We start from the raw sequence: 24,102 nt of genomic DNA on the forward strand, positions 1-24,102 counted from the left end.
TTATGGGGATGTTCTGCAAAGAGTAACATAAATAAAATACAAATTTTTCAGAGCAAAGTCCCGAGAGGTATTGTGGATGCACCCAAATACTATAGCACTGATTACCTACATCGAGACCTTCAGATTACCCTCAGTCAGTCAAGAAATCAAGAGTATTGCAAGGGGACATGAGGAAAGACTATATTCTCATGAGAATATTGAAATATTGCAGCTATTGGATACACCATAACAGGACACACACTCAAAACAATCAAACCATCTGATTTTGTGTAGTGTTGTGTAGTGAGGTGCAAATATTAACAAAATGTGTAACAGCAGTGACATCTATAAACATTATTTCAGCAGAAACTGAGATAGGGCCGATGGCCTGCTATATTATTATACAATATATTGTTATTTACAATCAAACTATCAATATCAACTATATATATTACGTATCAATCTATGTAATATAGATTGGGTACATTTTTGTCAAGGTCACGACTGGGACGACAGAGCCAGAAAGTTAAAAATCAGTCCAATGAAACTAGTAGAACCAAAAATAGTAACTAAAAGTACACGACTGAAACAGTCGATAGTAAAGAGCAGTCAATTACTAAACAGTCGATAGCCGTTTTCAGTCGATACTTCCCAAGGCTAGTTCGAACCGAGTTCGAGTGTGTGGTCAACGCCCACGAAGTCGAGAAATTCGACCGTAAGATGCCCGTCCGTCCTCAGCAGTCAGTCGGAACAACAATTATATAAGGAATATAAATAGGTGATTACGTAACGGCTTTAATAACAATCTCGCGAAATTGGTGAACGATCGAGGAGAATTCGGAGGGCCCATTTTGCGTTACCACGCCGTAATCCCGGGCAATTTAGGCGAAATTTGTCGAGTTGTTACATCAATAAAGACTTTTTCAACGGTCGCAAATGGTTACGGGTTTATATTTAGACGGACCCTCGAGTAACTTAGAGGGAAAAAATTATAAAATGTTCAAGGTAACTTTGCCATTGTTCTATTTCTGATCTCGTCAAACATTTAACACAAAATCGTGCTTAAAAGTCAATTACCTTTGTCCGTTGAATGTTACTAAAAAATTATCGCTATGAACCAAATCCGAAGTATACGGCGGATGTAGAAGCATCCACATTTTGAATTAAAAAAGTCTATAAAGTTTATAATTCATATTTGGTTAGTGGCAAGTTGTCTAAAATTAATATCAAAACTTATATTGGTATTATGTGCTTGCGTGTGTTCAGATAACTTTTTTACTCAAAAAATATTTACTGATCAAAATCAATCAAAAGTACTGTTACTGTGTATTCGAATACAGAATCGGGCACATTTATAACCAACTTGAAGCGTCGCTTACAGACTTCATTTTCGTCGAAATGTGACCAAAAAATTTTTCAGTGCGTTGAAAATGTCTGGATTCTGCGTTGGGATATCTGAGAAGTTTTTCTTCTTTACTTCAATTTGCAGAAAAATACGGCTGAAGGTCATCGAATGCTGTGTGAGGCTTATGGCAATAATGCCCCATCAATTTCAACATATGAATGCTGGTAAGACGAAGACAAAGTTTTGAACGCTTTACTGAACTACAGTTGATATTTTTGAGCTAAAAACTGTGCAAAAAACGTCTAGAATACGAGCAAAGATACGGCAATGTTATTCTTCAGCATAACAACGCTCGACCACGTGCTGCAAAACCGGTGAAAACATTCTTGGAAACATTAAAATGAGAAGTGCTACCCTACCCGTCATATTCTCCAGACCTTACTTTTTTTGATTACTATTTGTATTGACATATGAGGCATGACCTGTCTGTGCAGTACTTCATTTCTCATGAAAATGCTATATATATATATATATATATATATATATATATATATATATATATATATATATATATATATATATATTAAAAAAACATGCTGGCTTGACAGCGTAGATCATATTCGTACTCCTTCATCATCCATCAAGCCATTCTCATCTGAAAAAATGATAGTACGCTGGATGCCAAGGAACTTCCCATTAGAGCCTTCACAGTTCTTGCAATTCCATTCATATTTAGGAGCTCGTAATAAACTACAGCTTCTGGCTCTTTCAGACTAACCCATAACTTCTTGCGTTTGGGAATACCGTAGTAGACCCACTTTTCATCGCCAGTCACAAGAGAGCACAGAAAATTCTTCCTCTTTTGCATGGTAATAAATGGAATGGATCCTTTGGGATCACTTCTTCCATCTCATGTAAGCACCTTATCTGGAAGTTGATGCATTAACTTCTAAGCTGTTTGAAAATTTTCGAGAATTTTGAGATTTTTATTCAATAAATCTGTGATTCATTGTCTTCGAACTGTTTTGGCCGTCCTTTATCAGTGGCATCAAAATCACTCAGTCGCAAGCAGTTCATACAAAAACCGACAATAGATATGACGGACCAGTTTCGTTATAAGTTTCTAAAACTATATGATGTCAAATCAAACAACAGAATGTTATTATAACAGATACTCATCTACATATACTCAACTACTACATATCGAAAATGTAATTTTGATCTTTGATTAGCGTCTGTATACACCGAATATTAAAATAATATCAAATGAAAAATTGGTATTTTATTTAGAGAAATGTCAAAACCATTGAATTTAACAGTTAGTTTAGATTATTTAACACTTGATGATATCGATGATCAAGATCGAAATATAAACAAGCGCCGAATAGATTTCATAACATAAATAAATAAAATGGAATTATAGCAGGAGGTATATCTGACTTATACGGGTAATTTATTCAATAACGCCATTTTAGGTAACTGATCTGTGAAAAGGTCACAAAACAACGACATAACAAAAGGCTATACGTTTGAAGCGAATGTCAGATTATACTAGTTCTATATTAGGACGATTTTTCTTTTACATTATAATCCTACTATAAAATATCCATATAATATTTACCAACATACATATTTTTTTACAAATTAATAACTCTTTTGCTCTTGAGAGTAAAAATATTTTGGCCATCAAAATAATAACTCCAAAATATATGATTCCCAGAATATCCATATATATTTCTTTGGGTGGTCAGCCTAATACATGTATGAAATATCGAAATTTTTTCAGAATATCCATTTTTTTTTCACGTATACGTAAAATATATCAAAAACAATTGATCTTTCATATCTGAAACTATTAAAAACACTATTTTAAAAACAAATAATGACTTAACATATTGTTTTTCTAATTGTAGTGTCTGATATCAGATAATGCTTGATAAAATTAATATTGTACAACTTATGTTGTCGATTCACAAAAAGCTATCAATCCAAACTTTATTATACAAAATTTACAACTAAAAATAGCTGAATATTACTGAACCGCAAATACTCCTTAACGTTGGGAACTTAAAACAGATACCAAAACCATATACGCACGGTATCAGCTAGACGAAAAAAGCATCCTACTCTTAAAGAAAATGTATTTTGGATTATTCCATAAATGAACGAGATATCATGGGAGGCTTGGCGCTATTATCTCTAAATACCGCAATAAATTACGTTTAAAGCAAAAATAGGTGAGTAAATAGCGTTTTATCTTAAAGGATTTCGAGTTACTTGAACAAATACCTTCAAAAATAAGTTATTAATATGATTATTGTTATTGTTCGATTCGCGAAAACAGTACAGAATGATTTCGTATGAAATATTGTTTTATGCACCAAAAATAGAAAACTAGATTTTAGAATATACAGTAAAGACCGACCAATTTCAACCATTTCATTGCAGGTCAGGCTTCCACCTTAAATATATTGATTTAATTAACTAAATGCATAAAAGCGATTGTGTATCAGTGAGCTTCATGCATTAAAAATCGAGAACCTTTTTAGCAGAGCACATAAAATAATCACAAAGCCAATAATCTCGAGACTAGGGACCCATTTACAATGATTAAATAACAAATAAGATAACTATTATTTAATTTAATTAGAAAATACATAATTAAGATTGGATTAATATGTTATATAGCGCGACTAATACGTAGCAGGATATTCTAAGTAATTGGTGCATTAAGTATTTTAATTTTATTTAATTTATGACGTTACTTATACTAAGTAATATTTTAGTCACAGTTATTATTATTGGAACAAGAGTTAGGACTTTTTGGAAATGATGAAGAATCTGTTCAAAATCACAGGTGAATATCAATGTGAATCAATTGGATTTATAAAGGTGACAAAACAAGTATAAATATTAAGTTTTAATATTTCAAGTATAGCTTCTAATACTTAACAAATTGTGGCTATTTTTAAGTGTGTGTATATAATAAAAAAGCAATATTATAATATATCACTCATTAACATTATGTTAATAATACAAGCCATTACTAAAGATGTCACTACTATTTATAAAATTTACGTAAATACTGTATCCTTTCCTATCCATTCAAATTACAAAATGGCGTGTATTTTCCTAGTATTTATTTTTTAATAATACATTTTGAAGTCTCCTTTTACCAACTATGGATTTATCTGGACTGGGCCTAAAGTTTAACGTGGGCTCCGAACCACGGTCCTCAGCATTAAGCCTACCGACTGGCGAGTGACCAACTCTAGAAATCATCCCAGAAGACTTCCGGTCTTACCCAGCCTGGTTATTGGCGTGACTGGGATCATTTTCCTTGTCGGATTTTACACTCTTGCCTAGGACAATCACAAATTTTAAACAATCACAAACATAAATTTACGACCATGCCCCAGCAGGATTCGCACCCGCGACTATTTTTTAATATTAAGAGAGCAAAGAAGCAACATTATTCGTATTCTTGTAGACATAAAATATAGTAAAAATAAATAAAAATAATCTTGTTAATAGCGTTTTTCAACTATTTCATTAAACTTTTCATTTGATTATTTTTAATCTGATTTAATTTGCAGTTAAGGCAATAGAGCAACTTAAAAAATGCAATAATTATTTAAATATTCCACTGTGTGAACATTAGTTCGAACAAAGATACCCAGAGAGATATAGAAGTGTCATTGCTGAGGTTGAGATAAAAGAATTTATGACCAAACATTCGAAGAGGTCAGAAATCTATGTATAAATCAAATAAACGTCATTAATCGACAATAGTTACGTTTAAACTATCGATAGGCTTTGTTATTACATGGAATAATATGTACTTCTACATTGGTTCGATTCGAATATACATTTCCGGGTATCAATGAAATAAAAGGAAATTAGTATTGCATAACTAAGCAATCTAAAACCTAGTATCTGTTCTAAATTAACAGACAACTTTTGATAAATAATTACGAAATGAATATTTCACTGCACTTTCTAAATAATTAAATCTTAGTTTTATAAACCCAATGATATTTTAACAAGTCGGCTGAAAAGTTCCCGGTTTGGCGTCTTACATTAACAATGGTCCTTCTCAAGGTCCAAGAAGAAAATTAAATGAATTTTTTCCTTTGACAGGATAAGTACAATTAGTTCATACACTTGTAGAGAAAGTTAATCACTCGGTAAATGATAAATGATGGCATGATGTGGTCTGTTATCTCAGCCAAAGACATGAGGCTCCTATATATTGTACGAGTAGAAGGAAAAATGAAAAAGACCAATTCAAGCGAGTACCCGGTTACTACCACAGATCGATGAATGGTTCGCTGATAATGACAACTACATTTTGATGAATGATTTGGCATCATGTCACGAAGCCAAATATATTATTGAATATATGACGGAAAAAATCACTGTTTTGGCTTGGCCAGAGAATTCATATAGAAATAGGTAGATAGACATGAATTCCATAGAAAACAGGTGGAAACTCACCAAACGGATGATTGTAAAAGAAGTGATTACCACCAAGAAGCAGTTAAGTCTCAGGAAATTCTCATAAGAGAATGGCAATTAACTAAGTAAATTTAATGATATTAAACATTAATAATATTAAAATTAAAAAAACGAAGATTATAAAGTTCTTTGTATATAGTTTTTGTAGTTTTTATGAAGCCAGTAGATTACAGATACTGATAAAACACATATAATAGACCGCCAACTAATCATTTGTTACAGAAATCCAATTAAATCAGAAAATTAAACAATCTCAATGTTCTCCGTGATAATTTGACCACCCTCTGTACATAATAATAACGTTGATTCAATATCTCCAAAAAAAATATTCCATTGTTTCGCCGATTCGTAGAGGATTGACCAATACCATAGCCGAACCTTTCCCAGTACTATATTTAGATCACTGTCGGTCTATCAAAACGTTCGTTCTTAATCAGTACATTGAAACAATGTCACTGTGAAATCACTGAAAAGGGCGCGGTTGCACGAAAGACAAAGGTTGTTTTTCAGGAAATTACCCAGTCCCTATAGAGGGTGCATGAAATTTGCTTTCTTGCTGCTTGATATAAATACACGCAGCTGTTTGGATATCCATTATCTTACCGTCCATTAGGGAAAATATCATTTCAATATCTCGCGTCAAACATAATGGTTTGTATTAACTTAATTATATATATGTCGAAATGTACAATGTAAAAACATTGTTTTCGGTAGTGGTAACAATGGCCAGATGCTATTATCAAAATTAAAAACTGAACACAATGAACTTCATGTTTTCACAATGAATGATTTATTTACCTTTGAGGGAGTATATATAAATTATTATAATAGAAACCTTATATAATATAGGAGGTATATTATTAAATAACAATAATGTGGATTATTTAATCAAACTCGTATTACTATCTTGGAATGTGGCAGTATTTGGTAGCAATATGCTAGTCATGGTAAGAACTTCATCATTGAGGATGTCGAGATATTAATTCCCAATAATCCGTCAATAATCATGATATTGCCACCCAAATCTAAATAGAACCTCTTCCATGCTTAACTGCAGAAAGTAGTCAGTCGAGTAGACCTCTTTAGGGGTTCTTCATATATAAATGCAGCTGTTTGTAGAAAACAATGACCATACCACATTCTTTCAAACATCAAATGTTCAGGTTTAATGATCCTTGCACCACTTCCATGAATATTTTGTTTGAAAGTTCTACAAATACATTATTGTCATATTTTGCCTTTTTCTTTGTAAAAAGGAAAATGCAATATGCTTTCATTGAAAATTATGTGGTGAAATAGTGATTATTGTTTAAGTAATATTCTTTGAATTTGATACCCATGTGGATATTTTTGAAGCAAATTTTAGCCAAACCTGATTGGGCTTGGGGTAACTGTAATAATGATGGGAATTAGACTTTTCTGCTTTTATTATGTTCTTTGATGCCGAAATAAAACTAATGCTGAGTCGGCTAAGTTTCAAACATCTCGAACAATACTTACATACTTACATGTAAAGGAAACTAAGCAGGTATCTAGATTAAGAAATCAAAAGAGAACTTACTATATCAAAGCATGTCTAAACACTTATTTTGTAAAGAGCTATGAATAAGTATTGCTGTTGCAAGTACAATTCTTGCATTTTATTTACCCAAATATTACAAGATAATCTGATATAAAAGTTCTAAAATTCTTTTTAAAATTATTATCTCAGTTACAGTTACTGTCGACATAGGGATTCTTATTTTAGCTTATGTGCCTTGATAATTCAATGGATCCCAGTTCAATTTTCTCGTTAATCCTTTCTTTCTGTTGGTCAAAGTAAACCAACATTTTAACCGTGAAATTTACAATAAAACAAGTAACGTCAATATTTCGTACCACTTCTGATTGGGCGTTTGATTTAACATGGTGAATTATCAAATCTTCTGATTTTATTTCTGGTAAAATCTTACTAACCCCACTTATAATTTTAAAATAAATGTATTTTTAATAATCTCTGTATAGTATATTATTAACATTGTAAATCGATATTTTGGTGATTCTTTATTACACTCATCTAACCTATTATATATTATATATTCATACAAAGAATACAAAAAAGAGATTAAAAACTTAGCATCGTCTAGTCAAAAAAAAACACGAAATTATATTTGTATTTTGGAATCAAAGTCTTTAGCAAAATTATCCGTTCTAATATCGTTTAACCTTCATCGCGTACTTTAACTTTTCATTGTGGATTGTATGTTATAGTGACTTATAGTGACACTTACCTCCAGACATGCGGCTTAAACCCCTCCTTACACTCGTTACACTGCGTGCAAGGCTGGCCTATATCCGATTCTTTAATTTGCACGTCCTGTAACAATGATGCATGTATTAAATATGGTGCCAACACCAGAAGTTGTTAAGTAATCAGAGGAAACGGTCAACCACAAGTTGATGTGGTACTTCTAAAATGGTTTGTTCTATCGGTTTTTAGTCGCCCCAAAGTCTGGATTTTTTTTCTAGTAAAAGTACACCAAAAACCAAATATCACGTATGCGTTTTTTGTCTATACAGTGTGTACCAAAATTTACGCAAAATCTTAAGCAAACAGTAAGTAGTTTTTTAATAGTATTTTAATAGTATTTCACAGAAAGTTAGTTGAAGTCTAGAGGAACTACCAGAGGGCTGAAGGAGTCAACCAGAGGGCAAACAAACGTGCTTCGATGCTCGATCTACATAATTGAATTTAAATACACAAACATATGTTTACTCCCAAATATTTTTCCTTATTCTATCGAAACGGCCCTATTTTGGCCATAATTTCGATATTGTAATCAACAAAAGTTATTCAGTCCTCATTAAAATAATTAAAATAAATTAGAAGTAGAAATATTTTTTCAAACGAAGTAAATTGAAACATTTTAAAACTGAATTTCATGTAAATATGACAAAATGTTGTCTGATGCATTGGAATAACAGGTCAATTGAAAAGTCACAGGTCTGACACATAGATGGAGCTATTAAAATTAAATCCATATGTTTTCTAGATAGCCCTAACCCTCAAAAGATGCGTGTATATATTTGACAGCTGTCGGATCATTAGTTTGTGAATTATAGCATTTTGAGTGAAGCAACTTTTGTTATTGTGAAAAAAAATGGATAAAAAGGAATTTCGCGTGTTGATAAAATATTGCTTTTTGAAGGGAAAAAATACAGTTGAAGCAAAAACTTGGTTAGATGCTGAGTTAGACACTGCCTCAGGAAAATAAAGCATCAAGGATTGGTATGCTATGTTTAGACGTGGTGAAATGAGCACCGAAGACGGTAAACGCAGTGGACGCCCAAAAGAGGTTGTTACCGACAAAAAAGATTTAAAAAATCCACAAAATGATTTTGTATGCCCGTAAATTGAAACACTCTAAAGATATCAACTCAACGTTTACGTCATATCATTCACGAATATTTGGGTATGAGAAAACTCTGTGTAAAGTGGGTGACGCACGAGCACACTTTTGACCAAAAACAACAACGAAGAGTCGAAACTAAGGCCTATTCTGAAGCAAAGGACAAATCGTACTACCAAAATGGTATCGAACAGTTGGAGAGTCGCTATAATCAGTGTATCATCCTTGAAGGGAATTATGTTGTATAAAAAAAACTAATTCTGCTAAAAAAATAGTAGTGGCTTTTTCATTTAATTTTATCTATATTAGCGATTTTGGTCTTTTTTATGATAATGTTTATTGATATGGGTCTTGTCAGTACTTGTTAGTTGTTCAAAGATGTAAATTAATTTAAATGGTGTTTTTATAAAAATAGAAAGGCATATAGAAATTATTTTTATTATTTCGTTTTATTCAATAATATGAATTATATTCAATTTTTAAATAAAATGTGTTTCCAAAATTTTACCATTTTTATTTACCTCCTCAACCTATTTACCTGCTTATATATATTCGACATTAAATCTAATAATTACGATAAAAAAATGTAAATAAATCTAATTAGAGTAAATAAAGCTAAATTAAATGGACAGGTTAACGAATGCGGGAAAAACGCCCATATGTTTGTTAATCGATCTCTTAGATCGGCGAGAGCGCATTTCACCAGAACAGTCGCTCGATCGACTTATCGAACAAACCATTAATATGAAAACCTTGACACTTACGTTGCTAAAGACTTCCCACCGTCTCGGACTGATCGTGTCGTTCTTCAAACTGTTAGCGCCTTTTAAGGAGTCTCTTCGGGAATCGGCTACGTCATAATACGTGTTCGAATACAAGGTGGAGCGGCTAGTCCGCCCGGTACTACTATATCCGGAAGAGTGCGACATTTTTTTTTCTTAGAGCGACAACCGGGAACTCGTTAATTAAGATCGATTGGTCATAAATTATTTTTAGTTTTCACGTGCAGTTTATCGGTTTTAACCAATTATTGTCGCGAACAATCCCATTTCTCACCTACACTCTGTATATGAGGCGATGATTTCAACGATTAGATATTCAATTGTCGAGCTGATGAAGTATAGTAAATAAGAAAAACTTCAAATTAGCACGAGCAGAACACTTTTGAGCTCTTGGAACTTAATTATCACTCAGAGTATTGTCATTGTTATTCACAACATTATTCCATCTTCCTATTTGAACTCTATATCCTAACAAATGATAATACAAAGTGCTTGCAACTTATTTTGATCAACGATGTATATTTTTGAAAATGTCAATATGTAAACATTAATTAAATGTCTCAGGATACAGTAAAAATCATGATGGTACAGAGATTCGGCTACTTTCGATCGGAGTAATATACTCCCGACAAGCCTAAAGGCTAAAACTCCATGTTGCCAAATTTACCGTTAGAGAAATGGCGATAAACCGAATTACCCTGAACTAATGTTGGTTTGATATTTGTTTAAATATTAAAGCGCGTGATATGGCTTTTTATAAAATTATTTTTTGACGTTCCTTTTTATTTAAAAAGAACGCCTTTGAATTTAAGACTTAAGCGTTTTAACAAGATATACAAATATGGAAGGTCAAAGGCAAAAAACAAACAAATAGGATAAATTAAAGGACAGTAACAAAAAAAGTGTAAAGACAAGACTAATTTATATGTCAAAGCAAAATTGAATTAAAATACAGAGTTGATGCGGCAACATTGCAATTTTTCGACGTCACAAATATCCATTACGCATTACTAAAAAAACTTTGAATACACTATATGTTACATTAAGGTGAATATAACAAAAAAAATTAACAACCACCTAAACCACTATTCTCAAGGTGTGAACTATCAATTAAAAAAATCAATCTATCCATCTATCAGAATTAAACTGCGGACATGTAACGACGCAGATGCAAGATTCGGTCGCGTTTTGACTGACAATGTATTTATTCTTTTAATAGGTTAATTGAACTGCAGCTAACTAATAAATTGAAAGCAACAAGTATAGTAGCTGCTGGTCTTTGTTATGTAATATAAAATTAGTTGACGTTCTTTACGAGGGCTGTTACGTACCAGGCAAATTAATTGTGACGAGAGTGTCGGTTCGGGTATAATCGGTTCGTACGTAGGTGTTGATATCTTTTAAAATTTTATAATGTATTCTGGTTAATTAGTGACATAATTAGTGTTATATTCTCCATAACTAACAGTCATTTAAAAATACTTATAACTGTGTTTTCAGTAGAATAATAAAGAGTAAATCAATAATTATATTATAACTTGTTAAAAAAGCTATAAACATATTTCAATACTCTACTAAGTTATGCGTTTTTATAACATTGAAATAGAATTAACAACAATAAGGAAGAGATGCAACAAAAACGGTAATTTAAATTAAAAATATTTCACAATTCAATTCAATGTAATTTTTTTTCGATCAAAAGTACAAAATCAAACCGGCCATGGCCATTATAATTCAATTATTTATACCGGATTAACATTAAGTCAAACATCTATAAATACAGATGACTCTTAATGATTTGTTTTACTCTTGATCATTACACAAAAATAGTATTTTAATACGAGAATCTCGCGTTATTTTGAGATATGATAGGAATTATTGCTAGATCTATTATCGAACAAACAAAAGTGTCAAAATTGACGACAGAAAGTCACACGCTAAAAAAACAATTTAACACAATCCCGAAATATAAGAGACAACCTCCACATACGATTAAATGTTAAAAATAAACACCAATTAGACCCTACACTATATTGTTTGAATTACAGTACGAAAATTAAGTTTATTAAGACAATAACAGTCTAATTTTAAGCCATTTATATCATTAGTTAATGGATCTTGTCTTCGATATGTTAAAATTGGTGTAAAGAACGCCCCCAGCAGCGTTATTTATTAACTATTTGAATATTTTAGCAGTATTTATTCTATCCTGGCGTTAATAAGGCTGGAACGGCTAAATATTTATTCAATTTTACGGTAAGCACGACTATTCGAAAAAAACCTTTTGTTCTGGCGCTGATGCAACTGAAGTGTGGCTTGTCATGGAACAATTTACGATTATACGTTTCATTCAGACGTAAGCCTATTAAAAATGATGAATATAGCAATGAAATGACCTACAGATACATTAACTGGTGAAACTGATAAAAGAGCGACCATTTTACTGTCCAGATTTAGACCTGAAGAATTATTATCACTGTTACTTGTGTGTTAAACAACGTCTAGGTCGGCCAAATGTTAAAACATTTTATAAAACTCTTTAAAATAACGAGGTATGTCGACATGAATAGATAGTGAACATGTACAATAATAATGTGGTGACTAGAACAATGTGACAGACAGAAGAAGATTCATCAACGGTTGCAAAACCTGCAGTAACTCTAAGGAAGAGCATGAAGTAAAGAGTTAAAACCTGACAGGATCACAACTAATGTAGTCGAATCAAGTGATTTAAAAATACCAACATTGACCAATAGGATCACCACAACACTAAACCACGCACATCTTCAGTGATTCCACAAGAATTATGAAAGATTTACTGGGAAATATTACTATAAAAAAGTTTGTTAAAATCATTTTACTGTCCAGATTTAGACCTGAAGAATTATTGCTTATATGGAAATAAAAAGGTGTCACTAGCCATAAGTGTACAATGTTACGATTTGATACATGTGTCATTTTATTCTACTGATATTAGAACATGAAAAAAGCCGCTGAAAGTCATCGTTTGCTGGTAGAGAATTGACTGTGAACATATCTCAACCATAAGAACATGTGAAACGTGGTTTTGACAATTCAAATGTGAATAATGGTGAAATGATTTCGACGTTCAAGACAAAGAACATCCTGGTAGGCCGAAAACGTTAGAAGATGCGAAATTGCAGAAGTAATTGGACGAAAACCCGACAGAAAGGTTTAATATGAACCTAGTTGGCGTTGGTGAAATACTGCGTTAAAGCTATGAAGGAGGTGTAATTTTTGCATCGAATAGTAACAGGTGATGAAAATTGAAGTTATTTCAAAAATCCAAGCGAAAAAAATAATGGTTACCGCTTTGATCGAAAGACTCTGAAGATGCTCTTTGTCTGGTAAGACTAGGTTGATGCACATTGATCGAATGCGTTGAAATCAATTGGGTGAGAAGTTTTATCGTATCCGCCATAATTTCCTGACTTGGCACCATCCGATTCCCACCTTGCCATATCAATGGGGCACGCGCTCGCGGAGCTTCATTTCGCCGGTTCCGAAGAAGCTAAAAAATGGTTCGATAAAAAAGAAACTAATCTTTTGCAATGGCACCCATAATAGTAATTACTATTTTCTGTCGTTATTTTTCTGACTATCGACTGTTTAGACTGTTTTCAGTCGATAGTTCCCAACGCTAGTTTTAACTATCCATTGTGAACGACGTGTTTTTTAGCAAATATTAATTACCGACACAACTGGTAGATGAAAAAAGTATAGAAATATTAGAAAACCTAGAATCCTACTTACTAGTTATACGGAAATTAAATTTTTATGATTGCACCCATATAATGCGGTAAATAACGTTACCTTAGTGAAAGTAAAATATGCAAATAATAATACTCTAGCTGGGTATAACACTATTTTAATAAAACACAAATAAAATATATACAGAAAAGGCCAAATAGAGCTTTTGAATCTCAGAAGGTTCAAAATCGATCTCAGGATGTTCAAGAAGCCAAGTACTTGGTATATGTCGTTAATATATCCTTCAATACCACAGCATATTAGGTACAGAGGTTTTAGTGAAATAACTTGTGTTGTTCTCTGGATAATCGATCGGCAATAAATAATTTCGTATATTGATAATCAATAATCAATATACGCTGTGTTGAGGTCAAATAGTGTTTTCGTCATAAGACGAATGAAGAACAGGTTTATTTTGACTACCAATACAACTCAGTTTACAAAAGTAACTGAAAACTAACTATAGAGAGGCGTTTGAATGAATGTTTCCTTTTTATGGTGAGTACATTCAAGATTGAATTAGAGATGTGTAGTCGTATCTCAATATCGACCATGTAAAAATGGCACTAAATAAGTTGGTTTTAAAGGTTTCACTTCAAATTTCTCAAAATATTTATCTATTCAAACTATAAGGTTATGATGACTTAAGTCTTTCGAGTAATATTGCTTCAATGGAGCTATACTATAACGCGTTTGAAAAGTAACAGTCTGTAGAACACTCCGAATATAAAAGTAGTGTCTTGCTTCCTTCCAGATATGGTTTCTTGTTTATATTCCTGAAATGTCACTGTTACTTGTGTTTTAAACAACGTCTAGGTCGGCCAAATGTTAAAACATTTTATAAAACTCTTTAAAATAACGAGGTATGTCGACATGAATAGATAGTGAACATGTACAATAATAATGTGGTGACTAGAACATTGTGACAGACAGAAGAAGATTCATCAACGGTTGCAAAACCTGCAGTAACACTAAGGAAGAGCATGAAGCAAAGAGTTAGAACCTGACAGGATCACAACTAATGTAGTCGAATCAAGCGATTTAAAAATACCAACATTGACCAATAGGATCACCACAACACTAGACCACGCACATCTTCAGTGATTCCACAAAAATTATGAAAGATTTACTGGGCAATATTGCTATAAAAAAGTTTGTTAAAATCACTTGGTTGAATTTTTTTCACAAATCTGCAGTGACCATATTATAATATTACAAACAATCGCAAAATATCACCGATTAAAAAATCACCTTGAAAAAATAAGAAAATAAACAAAATTACTTATGCCCCAACCCAATGTTATCAAGACATTGTAAGTATTGCTGTTTCTTTGCAATTTGTACTTTCTTCTGTACAACCAAAAAACTTCTGTTGGATCTACATACAGTTACCAAAAAAAAAAGATCAATACGACAAAATGGTTTTGCTACACTAATAGATTTGGACCAATCTGTCTGATCAAAATAACAGGTGAATTGAAAAGCCCCCGGCCTGACACATAGGTGACGCTACTAGAATTAAATCCATATGTTTTTTAGTTAGCCCTAACCCTCAAAAGATGCGTGTATAAATTTGACAGCTATCGGATAACTAATATGTGAATTATAGCATTTTGAATGAAGCAACTTTTGTTATTGTGAAAAAAAAATTATAAAAAGGAATTTGTCGTGTTGATACAATATTGCTTTTTGAAGGGAAAAAATACAGTTGAAACAAAAACCGAAGACCGAAGAAAAAAGGTTGTTACTGACGAACACATTTAAAACATCCACAAAATGATTTTGAATGACCGTAAATCGAAATTGAATGAAATAGTAGACGCTCTAAATATACCTAACGTGTACATCATATCATTTACGAATATTTGGGTATGAGAAAGCTCTGTGCAAAGTAGGTGCCGCGCGAGCTCACTTTTCACCAAAAACAATGACGAGTTGATGATTTGGAGCATTGTTTGAAGATGATCAAGCATAATAAACCCTAGTTTTTGCGTCGATATATGATAATGGATTAAATATGGCTTCATCATTTCACCCCGAAGTCCAACCATCAACAGCGACTATTACATAGCGTTATTGGGTCGTTTGAAGGACGAAATCGCCGAAAAACGGCCGCATTTGAAAAAATTAAAGTGCTGCGTCACCAAGACAATGCACCGTGTCAATAATCCATGAATTGGGCTTCGAATTGCCTCCTCATCCACCGTATTCTCCAGATCTGGTCCCCAGTGACCATTTCCTGTTCTCATATCTCAAAATTTTCCTCGAATGAAAAGGTGATCGCCGAAAGTGAGGCCTATTTCGAAGCAAAGAACAAATCGTACTACAAAAATGGTATCGAAAAGTTGGAGTGTCACTATAACCAGCGTATCACCCTTGAAGGGAACTATGTTGAATAAAAAAACTAATTTTGCCAAAAAAATGTGTTTTACCGTGGTAGTCCGGAGACTTTTCATTTGACCTGTTACTCCATGAAAACACTTCAATGGGATATGCCGTATACACCAGAGATTATCCCTTCTGATTATTAATTGTATCGATCGATTCTATATTGTCTCCTTGAAAAAACGATCCTTTTATTCTATATTCTAAAGAAATATCAATAACAAAGTGACTTTTCACTAGTATCAAAAATGGTAATAAAATTCTGTCAGAAGGATGAAAAAAGTTGTCTAACAATGACCAAGATATCGAGAAATAACAATGTATACGATTTTTTACTGTAAAACCTTCTCAAAATTGATTTGCTCTCCTAATAAGTTAAATTTTCTTATGATTAAGTATAAAAACTCAAACGCTGCGTCCTTGGAAATCGTATTTACATCTGTTCTGCCGTACACATTTAAGATTTAACTATATCGGTATACCTAAACACCTTACACGACGGTCACAAGAACACCGAACTCACGTATTCTTCGTCAGCGCCATTACCACTCGACCGTTTACCAGACACCGACTCGAACGCTTTTCAACGAAACTGGACGCTTTCTGAATTACACCGTATGAAAACCGAGAGCGACTGGCCAGCAAGAGGTACGAAAAAAAAGGCAGCACGAAGAAATAAAGTGAAATGAAACGTAAATAAAAGACTCTTAATATGACCGCTTGTAAATAAAATTATTAAATTGTCGGGCTTCGGCTAGTCGATCGCCTACGAGCCGACCGGTGGTGAGCGGCGTACGGTGCACTCGGCGATGAGTCCTCGGTATTTTTGGTGAAGAGTGACGGGTACCAGATGGGATGGTTCGAGTGCTTATTCTGGAACCCGAATCGTGTCGACGATGATGTATATATTCTGTGGCGATGTGACCTTTAAAGGCTTTACCGGTGTTAAAGTCTTTAAAGTCTTCTGTTATTAGGTAATGACGTGAAAAAGTAATACACTTTTTTTTGATATTGTATAGCGTGTCCCAGAAAGTACCCAAATTGACTGAATAAAATAGAAAGTACTTTTAATGGCTCCAACAGCTTTTCTGTGATAAATGCATTGTCTTGTCGAAATTTCCTATGATGGTATTGTATAAATATGGGAGCTTCTTCAAAAAAATAATGGTTATGATGGACTGGTTAGTATCAGGTGCTTACATATATTGTGATCAGCGAACTTAACAGGTCAATTGAAAAGTCCCCGGCCTACCATAGTGAAACACATTTTTTTGGCAAAATTAGTTTTTTTATTCAACATAATTCCCTTCAAGAGGGGTGATACACTGATTATAGCGACCCTCCAATTTTTCGATACCATTTTTGTAGCACGATTTGTCCTTTGCTTCAAAATAGGCCTCAGTTTCGGCCACAACCTCTTCATTCGACGAAAATTTTGAGATCTGAGAATAGGAAATAGTCGCTGGGGGCTAGATCTGGAGAATACGGTGGATGAGGAAGCAATTCATGGATTTATGCCATTGTTTTCACTGACTTGTGACGCGGTACATTGTCTTAGTGAAGCAGGACTTTCTCTTTCTTTAAAAGCGGCCGTTTTTCGGCGACTTCGTCTTTCAAACGGTCCAATAACGCTATGTAATAGTCATTGTTGATGGTTCTTCCTTTTTCAAGGTAGTCAATGAAAATTATTCCATGCGCATCCCAAAATACAGACGCCATAACCTTGCCAGCCGACTGCTGTGTTTTCCCAGGCTTTGGAACGGGTTCATCGTGTGCAGTCCACTCGGATGACGCTAAAATTCGGGTTTATTACGTTTCGTCATCAAACAATGCTCCGAATAATCAACTTGTCGTTTTTTTTTTGTCAAAAGTGAGTTTGCGCGGCACCCACTTTGCACAGAGCTTTCTCATAACCAAATATTCGTGAATAATATGATGTACATATTCAGTTGATATCTTAGAATGTCTGGTAACAACCTCTTTTGGGTGTCCACTGCGTTCACCGTCCTCGGTGCTCATTTCACCACATCTAAACTTAGCATAACAATCTTTCATGGTTGATTTTCCTGGAGCAGTGTCCAGAAACTCGGCATCAAGCCAAGTTTTTGCTTCAACTGTATTTTTCCCTTCAAAAAGCAATATTTTATCAACACGAAAAATTCCTTTTTATCCATTTTTTTCACAATAACAAACGTTGCTTCACTTAAAATTATATAATTCACAAACTAATAATCCGACAGCTGTCAAATATATACACGTATCTTTTGAGGGTTAGGGCTAACTAAAAAACGTACGGATTTAATTCTACCAGCGCCATCTATGTGTCAGACCGGGGACTTTTCAATTGACCTTTTAAGAAGTACCGAAAAATTAAGAAGCAATAAATGAATACTACTCTACTAACATTAACAAAATACTACTAGCGGCAAAAATATTTAGTTGTATTATTTTATTTGTAAAAAATAGCTTTCCCAGTCGGTACATTTTATATTATATAGTGTGACTAATAGAAAATTCTCAAAAATAAAAAATATTTATCATAAAACGGATTCCATGAAAACTGTCTATTTTACAGGTCACTGCGATGTCATTTAATTTTTCTGGGAAATGTTGGTTAATATTTCACGTTATAACAATAAACTGATTATTTCGAAACATAATACAAACGGGAACATTATTTGACTTTTTCGTCGTCGTTAATGGGACGTGATCAAGTTATATGACTTATTAACGGTTAGCGGGAAAAAGTAGGCATCAGAAAGAGCAATGCTTGATGCAAAATAATCTGATCTTGTTACTTGAATCGCCATGTCAAGAACACTAATTTTTAAATATAAATATAACTTCAATCATAAACTCTGTTTCAAAGTGATTAATTCCAATATTCCTCTTCCATTCTCAACCTTCTTCTTCGAATGTCAACCACCACCTGCCAACTGAGTTGTCTCCTTGCTATATTTGTCATCCTGTCCATCTTCAGGATTGGATGCAAGTTTCTTTGAATACTTCCAGTTTAGTTTTTCCTGATATTTCCTTTTTTTAATGAATTTCTTATTTATAGTTAGTGATGAACAGCTTGCAAAACCATGAAGATACAAAGGCATATTCAGTTATATTCTATTAGATGTAGCACATGGCACATCATGGCGATAATAGCGAACAAGCCACATGAAAATTACACCAGGCAAGTGACAATATAAATAATTGGAGCCAAACTTCGATAATAAAAAATAACGAAAGTCAATTTGTACATGTGTACTTCACGGATAATCAGACTGCACAAGCACCAATAACAAAATAATACAAGACTTCGCTGGAATGAACATATAAATTCTAAGGAGTAGGTGCACCCAGATACTACAGATCTGGGTCTGTCACTCAGGAAATCACGAGAATTAACAGGAGTGTTACAGATCCCGTCCGCCAGAGGCTAAGATGGGTCCTCCCAGATATAGATCTAGATTTAAGTTATTGTAAACACAAATTGTAAATTAGTCAGCAATGAACAGTAGCAATGTAATAAATGATTTTTTTTTAATGTTACAAAACCGGTGAAAATATTCTTGGAAATATTAAAATGGGAGGTGCTTTGATTCGTGGATAGCCTCAAAAGAAACATCGCCCTTTCGAGATGGAATCGATAAATTGCCTGAATGATGGGGAATAGTGGTGGGTATCGATGAATACTTTGATTGGTTGGATTAAAATATCTCGTACTGATTTTTCACAATAAATCTTCAAATAAAAACTACTTTAAAACTAATTTATAGGCCTAAAAATATACCATGGGGTGTTAACAATAAAGTCGAAGAACTCGAGATCAAATTCACATTGTATTTCTTCATGAAACTTCATACACACTATAGTTCCATATTGACTTAAAAATTTATTTATGTAATAATTATTCGCTAAAGAGTGATAACTTTTTGAGTCTCATACAAACTGCTGTGCGTTCCTTTTTACCGTGCTCTTTTTTATGACGAGATTGCACTGCATTTTTCTTTTCTTTGTGTCAAGCGAAAAAGCCAAAAAATTTGGCGATAATGATTTCTAGATGTTCCCCTTTGAAAGAGCAATATCTTTTGACCGAATACACAAATGTAAACAAACAACCCTTCTATTTTGAGTGTTTTATGGATAGTTACATTTCAAACGCCCTATAATATGGCTTCATCTATTAGCAAAAATAAAATTATGTTTTCTCTAATTTTACATTTTCTTAAAATCTTACGATAAATCTTGAAGTATACACAGAAAAGATCCTTACAAAAAATATTGTACACCTAATAATAGGAAAGTCCTACTACTGTTGTGATAGCCGCGGGTTAGAATCCTGCTGAGGCATAGTCGTAAATGTATGTTTTTGATGGTTTAATATTTGTGATTGTTCTAGACAAGAGTGTAAAATCCGACAAGGAAAATGATCCCAGTCACTCCAATAACAAGGCTGGGTAAGACCGGATGTCTTCTGGGATGATTTCTAATTTAATGTATCGACCACAACAACATGAAAATTTGGAGTCATCAGCGACGATTACAAGCTGTTTTTAACCATAATGAATATTTCATTACCAGCTCGAGGACGGACAGGAGAAATCACAGAAATTTCTTCGATACAACAAACCGAAATTTTTGTCGAGAAGTCCCCCAAAAACTAACGGACAATTGTCGGAAACCAGCACGAAATTTGCACGTTTTCGATACATTTTATTTATTATTGATCTCTTTATATATCACGATGTTTGTGTAACTTTTGACACGATCAGTCATCATTCGACGTCTGATAATATTTTCTGTTATGGTGGAAACCTTAAGTTAGGTGACAGACAAAACAAATTATGACTAAAAGTGTGGATGTTTTGAGTATTTTTTTAATTGTACGAATAATGCTAACAAATCAATAATTTTACAGGAACCTTTAACTAATTCTGAGGAATTCGCTATTTTTAACCGTCTTCGAAAAAGGAGAAGGTTCTATGTTCGGCTGTTGTAAGAAATATTTTTACTTCTTGGTAAATAAAATACAAATGTTCAACAAAACATTATATTGGCAACTATCGTACTATTGGTATTGTAATCACCGTTGTAATCCCCTATATTATCAAGATGGTGGCCAATATAATGTTTTGTTGAACATTTGTCATGTGATCACACCTAAAAAAAGGAAAAATAACCAGTACACGAACTGAAAATATCATTTTAAACTGTTCTAACATTGTATCTTCACTGCTTTCCAGGAAAGAAAGAAAAGTTTCCTATGACGTATTGTAACTGAGGGTGAAAAATGGTTATGGGTCAATCTAGGAGGATCTATTTATGACCATAAAGCTTGCTACACATATGACGATTACGAGCTACTAAAACTGAATAAAACGCTTACTATAGATATCTTTCAACGTCAAAAAACAAATTGAGGAGGTATTGTTGGATGAAAATCTTCAGTCGCAAATTCTGAAATATACACTGTTGCAGCTTGAATAGGAAGTTCTGCCTCACCCAGAGTACTCACTAGACATAGCGCCATTTGATTATCACTTGTTCGGATTGATGTAGCTTTGATGGCACGCGGTTCTGGAATGCTGAAGAAGTGCGAAAATTAATTGGTTATTGTATGGCTACTAAACCAACATCGTTCTTTGGGAACAGAAAAACTTGTAGAAACTGACGGAAAAAATATTGGCCTCAACAAGTGCCTAATTAAACTGATAATATACCTTATATTTTCTGGAAGCGAAATATTTCTTCTCCATACTTAATAAAAGAGCGTTGCAATGGATTTATAAGAAACTAGAACCGTTGCGCCCTCTGTTTGAATATATTATTGACTTAAATCCAACCATGTTACAGTCTACTAACCCTAACTAGGTCTGCCCATTGTATTTCATAAATTTTCATTGTTATTTCAACAATGTTGAAAGTAAAACCGATATCTAGTAAACTGTTAATTATTACACTCTGCACGTATGTTAAAATAATACCTAGTTACATGTATGGTGATGTAATTTGTAGAAAGGATGTAACAAAGACATACCAAACAATTACAGAGGAAATTCATTTAACAATTTATCAAACATATAAAGAATTATGTGATCATCGCCAGCAGGGACACGTTGGCTATAAGTAAAGACTGAAGACAAGGCTTGTCAAGGAAAAATTATATGTTGTGGTGAAATATACAACTTGCTTTTTTTTGAGCTGTTGTATATGTTGTATATCGTAACATGATTTTTATCGTTAATCTCAAAATTACATTATATGTGCAATCCCTTTGGCTCATGGTTTCAAGTAAAGACATAATAAATAAGAACTACTCTTCGTTAAGTTCCAAGACACACAAAAAATATATGCTATACAAACCATACTGGTGTAAAAATGTCAAGGCTAACAAGATTGCTGATAATACCGTGAATAGAAATTAGCTTGTCGAACTTGTGACAAAAACTGTATTCTCTTAAGTTTCTATGTACATATATTTATTTAAAAATAATATTCACCAAAATATTTCTTATATCACTGTTCATATAATCTAATACATGAAGTCCGTATTCATTATTATTATTCATTATATTCATAGAAGATTAAATTTATTTATGTTTGAAGTACTAGCCACCGTACATCTTCACAATATTCAGAAAGCAACCTTGGATTCAAACACAATGAACTTCATAAAAAATGGACAGTCAGCTTTGTTGGCGCAGTGGTCAAGGTCACGGGACAGTCCTTCCACTGTTGCGATAGTCGTTGGTTCGAATCCGGCCAGGACATGAATATGATTTATGTTTATGAACGTAGTTTTGATCATCCATTCACCTTGTATCTAGTCATGCCAGTAACACTAGATTGGATTAGACAGTATATTATCTCTCTCTGAGTTGGTCCTACAAGTTGATCACTCACTAGTCGGTTCAACATCACCTTAGACAAAAAGCGGAGCAGATTAAACTCAAAATCAAAGAGCCACTTGTTGAATATACTCCCAAGATGACCTAATATCAAAGAGTTTGGTTTATCAATCAACTATAGAGCATATTTGAACTTATTGAATGCAAATAAAGAGTAGCACTAAACAAAAAACTACGATCCACTAAGGACTCAACAAAGTTCACTAAATCATAGCAACGTGGAAGCAATAAAGCTACAGGACAATTCCCAGAATGTCAGAAGATTAAAGTTAACCAAACCCCACTTTGTAAAATGTATATGTGATTTGACGCGTGCTTTGATGCAAATACAACAGAACTAGATTGTACTTATACTTATCCTACTTGTACTTATCCATGATATAAAAAAGAGTTCAGTTGACTTAATAACCAATACATTTTGACTGGATATAATTAGGGTGGATCTATTGCAATAATGTTAGACTTGGCAACACTGCTCAGCGGTAAGCAGTTGTTTTATACAATTGTTTTCTTATACATGGAAATGCATAGTAAAAGCTCCTTTAACGAACGAATATATACTGTATTATAAACAACCAGCGTATGTACCGTTAAAATAAGCTATGATGTCATTATATTTAGTAATAATTTATATATTAGTACGCCTACCTCAATATAGAAGATATTTTAAATTGATATCAACTCACTTTCTAATTCATATATAAAAAGTAATCAACCGAGCATTCAAGGTTTTCTTATAACATTGTAATAATAAATACGTAACAATATTTATATGTACCTGACAGTTGAGTATTTTTAGGTCGTTTAGCATTTTTTATCGAAAAATTTTTGTCAGTCTGTGGTAATGTATTTTCCTTTTGTCGCATGTCTTATTTTGGTATTGGTTTATTAGTCATATTATTTTTAGATGTTTTATAAGGTTAATTTAATGAAATGATAAAGTCAACTTAAATCATTAACGACAAAAGTAATGCGATCTTTCTAATACTCGTCTAACTATTTGATCCTTTGTTTGTAGAATAATATATCTT

At 33.1% G+C, this 24,102-nt stretch overlaps 1 protein-coding gene across 4 annotated transcripts in view; it reads right to left on the reverse strand.

The window, feature by feature from the left end:
- The window catches only part of Lmpt (four and a half LIM domains protein limpet), a 146,388-nt gene that overhangs the window by 105,112 nt on the left and 17,174 nt on the right, over positions 1-24,102 (reverse strand). For 2 of the 4 annotated variants that reach the window (XM_076413213.1, XM_076413214.1), the window contains exon 2: positions 8,113-8,198. In XM_076413213.1, coding sequence (XP_076269328.1) covers positions 8,113-8,198 — 86 coding nt within the window. Of the gene's footprint in view, positions 1-8,112; positions 8,199-9,995; positions 10,342-16,606; positions 16,869-24,102 lie in introns of those variants that run through there. The other 2 variants (XM_076413201.1, XM_076413200.1) reach the window with 2 other exon arrangements.

Source organism: Rhynchophorus ferrugineus, unplaced genomic scaffold (assembly GCF_030347505.1).
Source record: "Rhynchophorus ferrugineus isolate W39M unplaced genomic scaffold, kcgeb_rfMv2 rfM9, whole genome shotgun sequence".
NCBI lineage: Eukaryota > Metazoa > Arthropoda > Insecta > Coleoptera > Curculionidae > Rhynchophorus > Rhynchophorus ferrugineus.